Source organism: Xiphophorus hellerii, chromosome 13 (genome assembly GCF_003331165.1).
Source record: "Xiphophorus hellerii strain 12219 chromosome 13, Xiphophorus_hellerii-4.1, whole genome shotgun sequence".
Classification (NCBI taxonomy): Eukaryota; Metazoa; Chordata; class Actinopteri; order Cyprinodontiformes; family Poeciliidae; genus Xiphophorus; species Xiphophorus hellerii.
The window spans coordinates 27,121,868-27,136,666 of NC_045684.1; the positions used below are offsets into that span (position 1 = coordinate 27,121,868).

At 40.6% G+C, this 14,799-nt stretch overlaps 1 protein-coding gene across 2 annotated transcripts in view; it reads right to left on the reverse strand.

Moving 5' to 3' along the window:
- The window catches only part of LOC116731541 (retinoic acid receptor beta-like), a 147,305-nt gene that overhangs the window by 16,924 nt on the left and 115,582 nt on the right, over positions 1–14,799 (reverse strand). For both annotated transcript variants that reach the window (XM_032581353.1, XM_032581354.1), the window contains 2 exons: positions 14,020–14,161; positions 1,021–1,181 (listed from right to left, as the gene is read on the reverse strand). In XM_032581353.1, coding sequence (XP_032437244.1) covers positions 1,021–1,181; positions 14,020–14,161 — 303 coding nt within the window. The remainder of the gene's footprint in view (positions 1–1,020; positions 1,182–14,019; positions 14,162–14,799) is intronic.

Sequence of the window (14,799 nt, forward strand, 5' to 3'; positions counted from 1 at the left end):
CAGTTGTAATCTATATGTAAGTCAGCTGGAAAACAAGCATATTAGACTGTCAGCTCCGTCTCAATGCTGCTGCGTCTGCGTCTCAGTCAGCGGCTGCTCGCCACTTTCTCTCCAGCTGTCAGCCATCTTAGAGCTCCAAACATTTTCCTGTCAAGGCATAACAAGGTGTTGAGGTCGTTAGTTTCATGACCTCCATCTTTTTCACAGTTCTACTCAGCACAGCGCTGCCCCTCAGGGTGGATAAGGAAAGCAGATCCACATAGGGTTTTGTTGGATATTTTCTCTAGACAGCTCAGACCGCTCAGAGACAATCAGACCCCGATGTGTCCGACTGATGAGATCTTTCTATAAGACCCTGGTTTCCCCTCGCTATGAGGCCTTTCCATCATTCATTGGTGGGTCTCGTGTTTAGGGGGTTTCACATCAGTGGACTATAAAGCCATCTCCAGCATTGACAAGCATTTTTGACATCCAGCTTCACTCTGTTGCACATTTATATAAGCTGGTAATAAAGTAAGCTGGGTTTGATGCATCAGTCAAACTTCTCCAACTTGTTAAAAGTTGAAGAGGATCTGAAGATGCTATTTTGCTACACTATTTTTTTTCTTTTTTGTGTCTCAGTAAGTTCTGAGTTTAAATAAAGGTTAAATTAATGCTCCGTAGTGGGAGGAACAAACCCTGAGGTCAGAATGTTTACAGTTATATAATGATCCTGTCCACTGGCCTTCCATCACACTTGATGTCCAATCAATTCCTAACGGCAAAGAATAAAAGGTTCTGTGGAGGATTTGTCCAGACAGTGATAACTGTACAACTGGGGGCTCGAGCTGAATTAAATGGGGATTAAGAGCGAAGTGCAAGAAATTGATTATCAATATGCTGATGGCAAATTTGTCTGCCAGGATCCAAGAAGCACAATTCCATGAGTCAGATAACATACTGTAAACGAATGAAAACACCCAGGTCCCCATTGATCCAACAGCAAAGAGGAATGTGTGCCTCTTCCGGCCAAACACTCACCGTGGTGTATTTGCCAAGCTGGCAGAGGGAGGGGAAGGTTTCTTGATGGGCCTTACGGATCTTCTCGATGATGGTCTCCAGCTCCGCCGTCAGCTCGTAGCTCTCTGCCAGTTCTGGCTTCGGACTTTCCTTCTTCTTCTTATTCCGGTCATTCCGAACAGCTGGAGGAGAACAAATCACATCTTTCAGGTTAATCCTGAGACTTTTATACTGACAGTGCAGCTTAGGAAGTGGAGACAGTAAAACGTCTCCTGAGAGGATCAAGCACATCCAACATGTGGTGTGAATAAAGCTCCAATAGAGGGAGTTTTAGGATGTTTTCACACCTGATGGTCCAGTAGACTCAGTTCCATTGGGGACCAAAATTTCAACATTTGTTACATTTTCAGCTGGTGCAGTTCGCTTTCACGATGCACTGTGTTGAACTGACCAAACCCTTTGAAAAACCTGTTTCCCCCTCCCGTGTGGTGGCGCTGCACCAAGAACCACGGAAGGAAATGACACAAAAACCACCGAAGAAGAAACTGATCACAATATAGACAAAAATGGTTTAGCAAGGCAGATTCCAAAGCTGACATCCCTGACGCTCACTTTATATTTAAGATGTATTGTGTCACTAACATGTCAGAAATTTTGAAATATATCTTAATAATAATAATTTAAGAAAAAAATTGTAATCATGGCTGAGTTCATACTGCAGCCTGAAGTGACTCCATTTTTATTTTTATTTATTTATTTATTTTTGCCGTAATGCGACCTGTATCTGATCTTTTCATGACAATCTGAACAACACAAATCAGATTTGTTTTTTAATGCGACCCAGGCCACTTGGATGTCCGATACGTATCTGATTCAAATGTGACCTAACATCCAGGTCACGCCCAACCGACCGGAACATCATTGATACTCAACAAATGTCCGTATTCTGCCCAAGCGGGAAGAAAAACAACAATCATGGCGGACTATAATGAGGATTAAATTGTTAATGTAGTGGCTCTGGTCAGACAGCAACTTCTAAATCGTAAGTTATGATCCGCTGTTAGCATCCATGTTTACTTCCCCAAACACTGAGCACGCTCTCTATGTGTGATGTTATTGCGTCCTCTGCTGTGCATGTGGGACACTTTAAGGTTGTTTGCAGTTCACACTATAGATCGCATACAGGTCGCATTTATTTGGAAGTGTGAATGGGCAAGGGAAAACAATCGGATTTGACAAAAAAATCGGAATTGGGTCACCTCAGGCTGCATTGTGAACACAGCCTAAATGTAAAAAGTTACGTCATACTGCACTTACTAAAGCTCTTGTATCCTTGCCCAATGTTCAAGTGAAACAACTAAACAAGCATGTCACCTTTAATGTATCTGTATATACCCAAAATGTCTTAATATGACCAAGCTGGCATTATGCGAAAAATATTGCTGTAAAATCCCAGGTAAACATGAGCAGGCTCTCTGTTGTACATGTGAGGCAGAAGAAGCTCCAAGGCGTGTCTGTTCAGTTCATGGAGCCGGGTACTTCATTAGATGCAGATCTTTGAAGTCAGTCACAGCAGGAGATTACCTGGTTTTATTACTCAGCACAGCATAATCATCATGATCAGCAGCACTTTTGGAATCCTAACAAGGGGAGCTGGAGACAATGACTGAGCCAGGCCTTTTGTCAAGAGCTCAGACACCCATGGGACCTTTCTAGTCTGATGAGACAAAAGTCAAATCTTATGCCCTAGTTTACAATAAAGACCCTCTGTGTTTATTGTGTATACTGAAGGAACTCAGTGTTTCAGCTGTTTTGCAGTTTTCTGGAAGTTTGTTCCATATTTGTGGTGCATAGAAGCTGAATGCTGCTTCTCCATGTTTGGTTCTGATGCAGAGCAGAACCAGAACCAGAACTAGAAGACCTGAGAGGACTGGAGGGTTGATAAAACAGCAGATCCTTAATGTATTGTGGTGCTAAGCCGTTCAGGGATTTATAAATAAACAACAGTATTTTAAAGTCTATTCTCTCATGTTTGCTTTGGTTGTATTTACCCAGAATGCTTTGCACTATACTCTGCTTCCTGCTTTTGGAGCGATCTAGAACTAGATGATGTGCTCTATCTTCCTGGTTTTATTCAGAACCCCAGCAGCAGATCTGATGGAACTGGAGGATTGATTTTTTAGTCAGACCTGTAAAAACACTGTTGCAGTAATCAATGCAACTAAAGATAAACACATCATGGATGAGTTTCTCTAGATCTGGCTGACACATTAGTCCTCTAATCCTGAAAATGTTCTTCAGGTGATAGAAGGCCAACTTTGTAACTGTCTTTCTGTGTCTCTGAAGGTTCAGGGTCAGAGTTCATCACTACACCCAGATTTCAGTCTGATCTCTAGTTTCTATCTGTAAATCTGAAGCTGAGTGTTGACTCTATTGTTCCTCTTTGGGTCCAAAGATAATAACTTCAGTTTTGTTTTTGTTCATCTGGAGAAAGTTATGGCACATGCACACATTTATCTCTTCTAAGCATCTGACCAGTGATTGGATGGTTCAGAGTCACCTGGTGACATCATAATGTAGATAACTATCATCCGCGTAGTTATGGTAGCTAATCTTATTTCCTTTTATAACCCGAGCCAGTGGGAGCATATCAATAGTAAAAGGGGTCCTAGGATTTAACTTCTCACATGTGACTTCTGCTGCTTCGATGAGAAGTTTCCTATTGAAACAAAGAAATCCCTGTCCTTTATGTAAGATTGGAACCAGTTGAGTCCGACCCAACTCTCCAGTCATTTCAGTAATATGTCATGGTCAACACTGAGGTCCAACAGAACCAAAACTGTGGTTCATCCACAGTCTGTGTTCACATGGATGCCATTGAACACTTTGACCAGGGCAGTCTCAGTACTGAGACTGAATGACATCAAAGCAGTTAGTCATTGTTAGGAAGTGAATCTTTTTCTATAATTTCACTGATGAATGGAAGATTGGAGATTGGTCTGTACTTCTGTAATAGTGACGCTAGCAGATTGTTTTTTTCCAGTGGTGATTTAATATCATTTTAAATCCAGGGGGAAAATACTTCATTAGATGGATGACTTTATTATTTGAATCACATCAGATTCAATAATTCAGTTGTGTGTATGATATCAAGACATTGAAGGAGGAGGAGCTTAATTTCTTCTAAGCTTATATGCCTTAGTTAGTAAAATTCAGTCATTTTCTTCACCTTTAGTTTGAGTGGATGAAACACGATTGTTTTTTTTTTATAACTGTGATAAATCTAATACTTAAAGATTTCCATGATGAAGTCAGAAGCAGTGATCAGAGGCTCTGCATCAGGCCTGGTGCTCCACTGCTTCCCTCTGCACCCAGTACAAGGTGTTAAAAAGCTATATATTTTCATGGCCTCTTGTTTAATGCATCATTTGGATGTATCTGCTCATGCTGCCAGTAATTTGCTCGAAGTGCAGAGGTAATTGATTTCCTTAGCTGGGGGTGAGATGTATTTACCAAGCTGCTGTCTTCCTAAATCACATCTCGTGGCTCGCCAGTTGTGTTAACACCGCAACCCTCCAGTCAGTCACACTTCGTCTCTACTCTGAAACACCCAGACACTTCCATACACAGATGGTGGAACATCCCGATTTTTGCATTATTCTGTACTATTCGTGCTGGGCATGCATGTTGGTTTGAGGACGTCCCGCCGTAAGGACACTTTCAACATGCAAGCAACGTAAGAGTAAAAGCATGTGTGCTGACATGTGATCTTTATTTCAGTGAGACAGACTAAATAATCCAAATTACATTTTTCTAGAGGTCAAAGGTAATGTGTAGTTACGATGGCAAGGCAAAACATGATATCTACTATCTCAACACAACCACAATCCAAGAGAGTACAGCAAAGGTTATCCTGTAAACAATGAAACTACATTTAAATTAGATTATTTTCCATTGTAGATAATATAAAGGCTACTTTAGTTCAACTTGTTTTTCAGTTTTCCTTCATACGATTACACATTGAAAAGATTTTCTCACATTCCTCTTTTTCTGAGAAGAAACACTTGTTATGTATTCATATGTAGCACAGAGTTTGTGCAGTGATTTTCTTCTGCAGTTCAAATCCCTCTACTGCCTTCTCTGACTTCATTCACTGGTAGCAGCTTTTCTCTACAGACAACACAGAAACCTCCAACTCTGCTGCTCTAATCAGCACAGCCTTCCCTGAGCCCACAGTGACACCATAAACCCACATGGCAGCTGAGCTCGACATTCAACTGTCTCATCACATGAAATAATCACAGCTATGTAGAGACTGAGAAATATGTTCAAATCAATTAGAACTTCAGTTATCTAAGATATTTTTTAGGTAAAAAAAAAAATGTTACTCATGTTTGTTAGAATTTTACCTTTGTATTTAAACAATTGCAAAGTGCCTTCTCTGGTTCTGGGGGGTGTCCTGCCCCAAGTGGAGTTTAAGTATCTCAGGATCTTGTTCACAAATGAGGGAGAAAGGGAGCGGGAGGTCGACAGGCGGATTGGCGCAGCGTCTGCAGAGAAGCTGTACCAGTCCGTCGTGATGAAGAGAGAGCTGAGCCAAAAACCAAAGCTCTCAATTTACCGGTCAATCTAAGTTCCCACCCTCATCTATGATCATTAGCTGTGGGTCATGACTGAAAGAACGAGATCGCGGATACAAGCGGCCGAAATGAGTTTTCTCTGTAGGGTGAAAACTCTACAGAGGGTGTCTGGGTTAGAGATAGGGTGAGATGCTCGGTCATCTGGGAGGGACTCAGAGTAGAGCCGCTGCTCCTTCACATCAAGAGGAGCCAGTTGAGGTGGCTCTGGCATCTGGTCAGGATGCCTCCTGGACGCCTCCCTGGTGAGGTTTTCCAGGCACGTCCCACCGGGAGGAGGCCCCGGGGAAGACCCAGGACACACTGGAGGGATGATGTTCCTTTGCTGGCCTGGGAACGCCTTGGGAGCTGGAACAAGTGGCTGGGGAGAGGGAAGTCTGGACCTCCCTTCTTAGGCTGCTACCACCATGGTAGCAGCCTAAGTATAAGCGGAAGAAGATGGATGGATGGATGAAAAAATAGTATAATAGGAACTGAAAAGGAAAAAAAAAATGTGTTTGCTTGGATATTGATCTTTAGTGTTACAGCATTTCTTGGCAAGTCTGTTTTATCCCCTTAAATAGTCACAAGATTTGGTTTTAAAGAGGATCCAAATGCAGAGACAAGGATGACACAACCATGGAGAACAAATGAGTTTAATAACAGAACTCAAGAGACAGGAACAGACTGGTAATAGCAGGACAAGGAGTAAGAGAACCAAACTAGTGAGTTTAATTACTGAACACGTGAGTTTAATGAACAGATAAGGAACAGCATAGAGAAGATATGAAACTAAAACACTGGAGAAAGTGCTAAATAAACCACCTTCTAAAAATAAACCTCAAATTAGCCGGAATTAGGAAACTAAGCTCAGAGTAAAACATAACGTCTCATTATACTAATAAACAAAATATACAATGAACAAAAGAAACTATGACACAGAAACCCGGAAACTGTGCAAAAAAGAAACAATAAAACTTGAAGTGAATCAAGATCACAACCAAATTCAGAAAGAACAGTAAAAGTGGAATTAATGACTGCAGCACAGAGAAGGATATTAAATCAAGGCTAAAAACCCATTTGCTTAAAGTTACATTTAGCTAATAATAACTGGATCCCTGATTAATCCTAATCTGGATTCCAATTTATTAATTTCAGTAGAGAGTGCTGAACAGATATGCACACCACACTTTTAATAATACAAGTAAAAAATATTAAAACCATGAGAAATTGACAGATCAGATGTTGAAGTGTAGGAACCAATGCCGTTTTCCACTTCACTTTGTGGTTGGAACATAATAAATGTAGAAAATATCTTTACAAGACTCTAACTGAACTCTCTGTCAAGATTACTTTGGATACTGGATAACCTTTTTTCAGAACCTTTCTCAGGAAACAGAGTCGTTTTCTGTTGCATTTCCTGCAGTAAAACAAACGATCAGACTTTGTTTTACCTCAAGACTCCACATAGTGAGGTAGAACATCTTCATTTAGCAGGAATGTGCTGGAATGATATGGAGATAGAGTGCTCAGCTTTTTGAATTGTCAGATCAGATATAATTACACTAATATCAGTAGATGGGGGGTGAGGGGTAGGGGGTTTGAAATAGTTTATGAAATAAAAACAACTGAATCCTTGTGGATGATTAATTTTTTAAAGATTTTATTAAGAAACTCGAAGCTGCTGCTGCACTGTTTGTTTTGTTTTTGCAGCTCCCAAAAGAAAATAAGAATCAATTTTCAGATCAATGATGTAACTGTCTTGATTTACATTTTGTGCAAAAACTGGCATGACAGTCAAACCCTTGCTGTAGTTTCTGAGCAACTTTTTGCATGTTTACTGTTTTGATGATTTATTTACCCTTGGTGATGAGTTCCTTGTCTTTGAGGATGGAAGGACTCCCTACCATTCCCCTAATCTTTAGCTTCCTCCTCATATCTCCATCAGGTGAACGTCAGGACTCTGCCTCTCCAAGCTGCTCCAAGATGTTAATATTACTTCCAATCCGGAGAAACGTTTGTTTATTCTTAGTGGTGAAGATCACAGCTTATAATTTCACAATCAGAGTATTTGTCAGACATTTAGTTGCTGATCTGAGAGCCACACTGCTGCAGTAGGAGTTACCACTCAGCATCATGTTCTACAGAGGAGATGGTCAGGGGAAGTGAAAGTCTAAATGAATTAAGCTTTGGGAAAAATTTGTTCTGGGTCTCGTAGTTAAGCATCCATTTTAACTGCTGTTACTTTAGCTCTAGTGCTTGTGTTTTGAGCAAGCTAAAACCATTTTAGTTGTAAGAAGGATGAGTTCAGTATTACAGGTTGTGGTTTCAGCTGAGAGCTGAGAGCTGAAGGATGTTGCTGTTTGCTGCCAGGTTCTGATTCAGAGCTGTGAATGGGGGAGTGTCAGGTGTTTCTGGAGAGTTCTCATGAGGGGATGAAGGATCATCGACTGGCCTTCTGACAAGATGCTAAACACACTTTTCTCAGAAGTGCCTAACAACAATCTAATGTCCCTTAGCTTTTCAGGAGTGTCATCTCTATTCTCCTCCAGTGTGTTAGGTTGCTCCCTGTTTTTTGTTCATCTCTTTGTTGTAGTTTTTATGGCTGCATTAAACCCTGTTGGAGCGACTTCGTTTCCTCTCCGCTTGGTGCATGGCTGGTGGTCGTTGTGAGGAGCTGCTGGCAGCCATCTGCCTGCTGCCAAGCTCTGCACAGGGCAAGTAAACAGATGCAGCGGTAAATAAACACAATCTATCTGGAGTGCTGCGGCACCCGGGCTGCTTGCCACAGCACTTAACATGGCAGCTCACCAACAGCAACCAGGTGGGTGTCGCGGAATGACAATAAGTCTTTGCTGCCAGCGCAACGTTGAGATTAAGCTTAATGGTACTTAGGGGAAAGCAAAGGAGAGCATGGGAGACACCATTTTATAATCTACTACAGAGAAGGTGTACCATAGCAACTGCAAACGGGGAAGACTGAGAGACATTTAGAGGTGGGAAAGAAGTCTGAACTGTACAGCAGATAGGCTGATGTAGCCAGGACCTATTGCACTGCGAAGTGGCCCCAACTCTCATTATGTGGAAGCCCTATGCAGTGAGTCGCAGTCACAGTCACAGTGTGTCACAGTGTGCCCACTCACACAGCTGGAAGTGAGAACACCTGCTGCAACAGATCAGCTGAAGCTGTGAATTAGCAGCAAACCTACAGAGTGTCTGGAAGGGATTCACAGTGCTTCACTTTTTGGAACATTTTGTGTTCCATCCTTATTCCAAGTTGTATTAAATTAATCTCTTTCCTGAAAATTCAACACACAAACACTCTATTGTGAAAATGTGGGGAAAAGTTTTGGAGTGTTTTGCATATTTATTAAAAGTAGAAAGCCAGGAAGTTCACAGCCTTTGCATAATACTGTGTTGATCTCCTTTGGCAGCTTTAACAGCCTCCAGTCTCAACCTGCAGCTCCAGCTCAGCCCTCCTCTCTTCAGGCAGTTTGCTCCGTTCTTCTCCACCAGGTTGGATGGGGACTCTGTCAGCCATGCTCACCTCTCTCCAGAGATGTCCAATCAGATTCATGATTTTCTAAACTCTGGTTTAGCCCCTCCAGGACGTTCACAGATTGGTTTTGTATCCTTTCAGATCTGGATCATGTGCTTTGGGTTGAACCGTCGCCCCAATCTGAGGTCAGGGCGCTCTCCAGCGGGTTTTCATCTAGCATGCCTCTGTTCATGGCTGTATTTATCTTTCTCTCCATCCTGACTGGTCTGTCAGTTCTTGCTGTTGCAAAACATCCCCATACCATGATGCTGTCACCACCATGTGTCACTGTAGTTATGGTGATGAGCTGTGCCTGTTTCCTTCAAACATTACTGGCATCCACACCAGAAAATCTTGTTTGTCTTTTAAACGCGAAGAACACACCAAAGATTAAACTGCAAAATACAAAAAAAAGTTACAATGATTCTGTTACTGATGAAAGTGTGATAGCTACAGAGAAAACCGCAGCATTGAGACTGAAGTATAGTTCATTAGAGTTTAGAGGAGATTCTGCACATTTCTGTATTGCGATATCTTTTATTGGTCAGATGCAGTTTGGGTGTTTATACAATAGAGAGCATCTGTTTCTGGATTTTTTGTATATAAAACTACAAAAATAAGCGATTAATTGATCTAATTATTTTAATATCTTGGAATCTATGTAATAAAAGAATCAAAATAAGCTGAGCTTGAGATCAGCATATCAAAATTTGAAATTGTCCAAATTCCACTTTTCCCGTCCGTCAATGACTGCTGCCAGGCCTTGAGCACACATAGGAAACACAGACTGTGTTTGAAATGCTACAAAGTTTTGCTGGAGACAGTAACAGTCAGCTCTGGAGGTGATCTCCTCTTTGCGATAAAAACAGTCGAATGAAAGAAAGCCTTGAAGTGGGCATCCAGTTGGTGTTGATCTTCTACAGCAGTCAAGGAGAAAAGTCTCCTTTCTCATCAGCGGCCCTGTGGGAGGTTTAGCCTGAGGATATATAGATATCATCTTTTCTATGATGCCGCCACTGAGGTGTGAAACAGCATAAATGAAAGGAGTGACACCCCCCACCAGGACTAATGAAGCATGAAGTGGGCCTGAGCTATAAATGCTGATGCAATCAAAGGATGCCAATAACCTGTGAAATGCAAACTGTTGTCACGGTGCCATTCTCTTAATAGATGACAATATAGGAGAGGGAGCAGAACTGACAGGAAAACTGACACAGTTTATCCAAATTTTAAAGAATGTGTCAAAATCAAATGAGAAGAAGCTTGGGTTTAGTTTGTAAACAGAAATCTAATATTTAGTGTAATTGTAGCTTTTTAATAAGAGATTAGTAGAATGACTGAGACAGACAGTCTGTCCTGATTGAACTCGGGGGGGGGGGGGGGGGGGGGGTTAAAACGTTTGTGAATAACTTGATTTGCTCATCTTGAGTAACATCAAATGTGAAAACATATGATTTTAACATCTGACAGTGACTGAAAATAGTGAAGATCACTAGAATACCCAGTAGACACTTAGAGAGAATTACTCTAATAGTTGACTTGTGTTTTCACTAGGAGAATGAGCCTGTGGGTCTGTCAAATCAGCTGATGAAGAGGACTGATGAAGATGGCTTGTGAATCTTCTGCCACTCCACGGATTTATTTTGAATCATAATAAAAAAAAAAAACTCAACCCTTTCATAAAGGGTAGAATTTAAACTGATGCTTACAGCTACCTGCATTAAACAAGCTAATAGCCGACAGATGCTAGACCACACAAAGTAAAACTCACCTCTATTTTCTAAATATGTACTAAATAAAATGTTTTATGCCAGCTAACAAAATAAATTAAAATCTATCTATTTCCAGATTTTAGAACAAAATAAATCATCCATTTCAAAAGAAAAATAAATCGTATTTTTTTTTATAAACATGGAAAACAAAGAAAGATAGTTTAATGCTAGATAGTTTGAAAAGTCTGCTGTAGATATTAATTGCAGATTTTGCATAAGAACTTGCAGAAAAATTTCTAAAACAACCGTTTATGCTAATAAGCTATGCTACACAGTTTGAAGTATAAACTCCTTAATCATTCAAAATATTAGTGAAAACTCTACAGTGGCTGCTTGCTCTCATGCAGTGTGGTGACCTCTGCTCCAAATGTACAGTTTATGTTTTCAACAAGACTGGAAAAAATATTCAACTATATTAATGTTGTTAAAGAGGAATTATAAGGTTGTGGGTTTGATTCCAGCTTCCTGCTATCAAATGTTAGCATGGCACTGAACCTCATGCTAACGTTTGGTTAGCAAGGAGTTTGTGAATAGTAGACTGATATTAAATATTGATAATATTGATGGCAAGTTAGTATTAGTATCGGATCATTACTAGCATGCATGATCAATACTTTAGTTTAAGGTTCCTTTATGAAATGTTTTATTTTTGTGTTGTAGTTTCTCAATTTTCACTCTATTTAGAAAAAATACACACAAACCTTGTTAATATGTTATTAATATATTTCGTAGTGAGCTATAAACTTTGTCCAAATTCTGTTCAAGTTTTGAACAAAAATAATTCACAAGAAAACCTACAGATCTGAAGTATGATGACATATCAAACCTAAGGAAAAAGTATCTGTATCAGTATTGGTATCGGCGATACAGGTTCTGTATTCATTTGGCATCAGATAGATACCAAAATACACACACCTCTAGTGTATGCGTGTATGAAGGGGTGTGTGTGTGTGTTGTGAGCGCCCCTGAATGTCAGTCCCATATAAAACACTTTGAGTAGTTAGTTTACCTACAGCAGCTCACTAAGAATTCACTCCAAATTGCCTTTGATACAGATCACAGAGTGACCTTGTCCCTGACACATAAAGTTTACTTTACTTATTCACTCAACCCATGATATGTCTGCCAATCTTGGGGCCAAAGGTCACATTTAGTTATGTGCCAAGACAACTGCAAGATATAGCTCAAATAATAGATGGTGCTTACTTGACTGGCATGTTTGTGCTGCATTGTAAATATGTCTCTTTGCTTTTTTGTAAGTAAACACATGCACAGGATCAGGACTGAGGAACGGTGGAACAAGGTCGTCGTTGGTCCACAGGGTCTGACTGTCTCAGCTGAAACCAACAGGATGTCCAACAAACCTCTGTGGCTGATGCAACTCCTCCAGGCTGGTTGAAATACCAGACAGGGCATGAAAACAGAACTGAATGAAACATGAGTGTTGCTGCTAGAGTGGAAGTCCTGCAGGAGTCAGAACCTGTAAGACTGATAGTGATGCACTGATACCGCTGGTAATCCACTCACATTCACTGTTCGATATTTTATCTGATATAGTCGCTGCAGTGCAAAAAAACGGCAAGGGAGAACCAGAGAACGAATCTAGGCCACCACCTTCAAAAATAGAACATAATTTGAAGTGTACTGTACACGTTGTTTCATTGCTATGAAAAGCTACATAACATTTTGCACTTCATTTGCATTTATTACCCTGTTCTCTTTCCTCAGTATATAAGTAAAAGCATATTTGTCTGTGTGTGTGTTTGTGTGTTTTAAACAGTACTGAGTCTATTTTCATTCAGCGAGAAACGTCCCATCATTCTAATGCATGAGGACACATCTTTAGCTGCTTTTTCACAGCAGACATTGTCAGCTTCAGAAAAACATCCACAGTGGCTGTTTTCAGTCAGCCTTCAGCATGTGGCAGACTGAGCAACACCAGGACCCCACAACTGGAGTCAGCCAAATCAAATTTAACCACAATTCATTCCCGTATTTATACTGTTTAATGTCTCCAGAACCTGTTGGTGTGCAGATCTCAGACCACACCAGCAAACGGAAGAATCTCCAGCCAGATCTAAAGGCTGTCCCATTAACATTCTGGATGTCATCAAAACCAGCATGAGCGATACATTATCATTCAAATAAATCAACTTCCATTAACAGTGCATGTCCATAAAAATATCTGCATTTAGCCACATGTTTTGTCACATCAGGCTCAAACATTTTAATGTATTTCACTGGGATTTTGTGAGATACACAAACACAAGCTGAGGGAAAATGATATTTTAAAAAAAAATCTTTATGCCATGTAAACTCTGCCATCAACATGTTCCATGTTTCACCGCAGGAGACATTGTGTTAGTGTTTTTGTTGCCATACTTTACTTCACTGATACCTGGTAGGAGAGCGCCTGTTAGCCGCTATAGCGAGTGACTTACACCAGCACGATACTCTTTGTATTGTTTTTTTTTCTTGCTTAAAAATACTCCACAAACTATGGTCATTGCTTCTAAGCCAAGTATAATCTGAGAAGTTGTTCAGTTTTTTTTGTAGTCTTTTTACAGAGTACTTTGTTCTGTCCTGTCACCTTTTACTGTACTTGAGTAAAAATATGCTTAAGTTCTGCTATTTTTACTAGGGCACAATTCCTAGCTACTCTAGCCACCTCTGTCTAAGGTTGATTTTCTTCATATGCAACTGGAGGTTTCGTCAAGGTGGACGAAATGATGAATAACTCCAAATACCAGCAAAGGTTTAATCTAAAACCTTCTGGTGTCTGCCAGGAAGCTGAACATGAAATGGGATTTTTTTTTTAGCAACTTTTTTTAGTCCACACATACACCTAAGGGCGTTCATAATTTGGGCCAGGTATAATATATAATCAAATCACATACTGGTTCCACATGACAGCTCCTCTTCCCATTTTTCATCATATTTGAGGTTCAATTTTGCTTCCAAGTAATATTTGTAATATAAACTAGTTAAAGCTAGTTTTCACAAATGTACATCATCATACAATGTGTGCTGGAATTTTCAAAAGACAAAAACCTTTCAAAAATCTTGTCACAAGTCAGTTGCGTCAGAGACTTACACTCTTTGGACATTCCCACAGCGAAGCACTTCTGCAGGCGACAGTACTGGCAGCGGTTCCTCGTCACTTTGTTGATGATGCAGTTCTTGTCCCGGTGACACGTGTACACCATGTTCTTCTGAATGCTTCGACGGAAAAAGCCCTGAGGAAACACACCAAGGGGAATGGCGAGGTGAGTAAGGAGTTTCATGTGAAGTAACCCCTCTGAACATCATTGCTCTTTTAATCTTTCAAAGATGCCTGTTTTTATTCATAAATTTCTGCAATTACAAAGTATTCTCCTGCCAATGAACATAATGTCACAGCAGTCTGGATAACCATGTGCCGCCTGTTTTGTCTTTCGCTGCCATTGTTGCTCAGAGAGTCAGCACATGCCTGCTGGGAGCTCTGCAGAGCCTCTAATGTTGGATTTAAGCTCAGACACAGAGTGCTGGTGGGAACAGAGAGGAAGAACCTTGGAGTATCAGACAGAGAGGCTGCTGGCGCTGTTTGGGAGATTAACCAAGGACTTTGGTTTAGCTGTGCTGGGACGCACCACTTCTGAACTTGACAAGGTGACATTGAGTTCTGTGAAAGACCAAAGCTTCTCGCCTTCCAAATGAATGCTTTCATTGTAATTCAGTGAAACAGCAGAGAAGTAAAAGACCTTAACTGAACCCTAGTTAAGAGTTATTGGTGGCTTAGACAAGAAATCCATGCATTAGAGCAGAGCTTGTGTTTGTAGGACTCTTAACAGATTTTGTTACTTTGCCTCGGGAGTTCAGATTTAGCTCAGGGGTT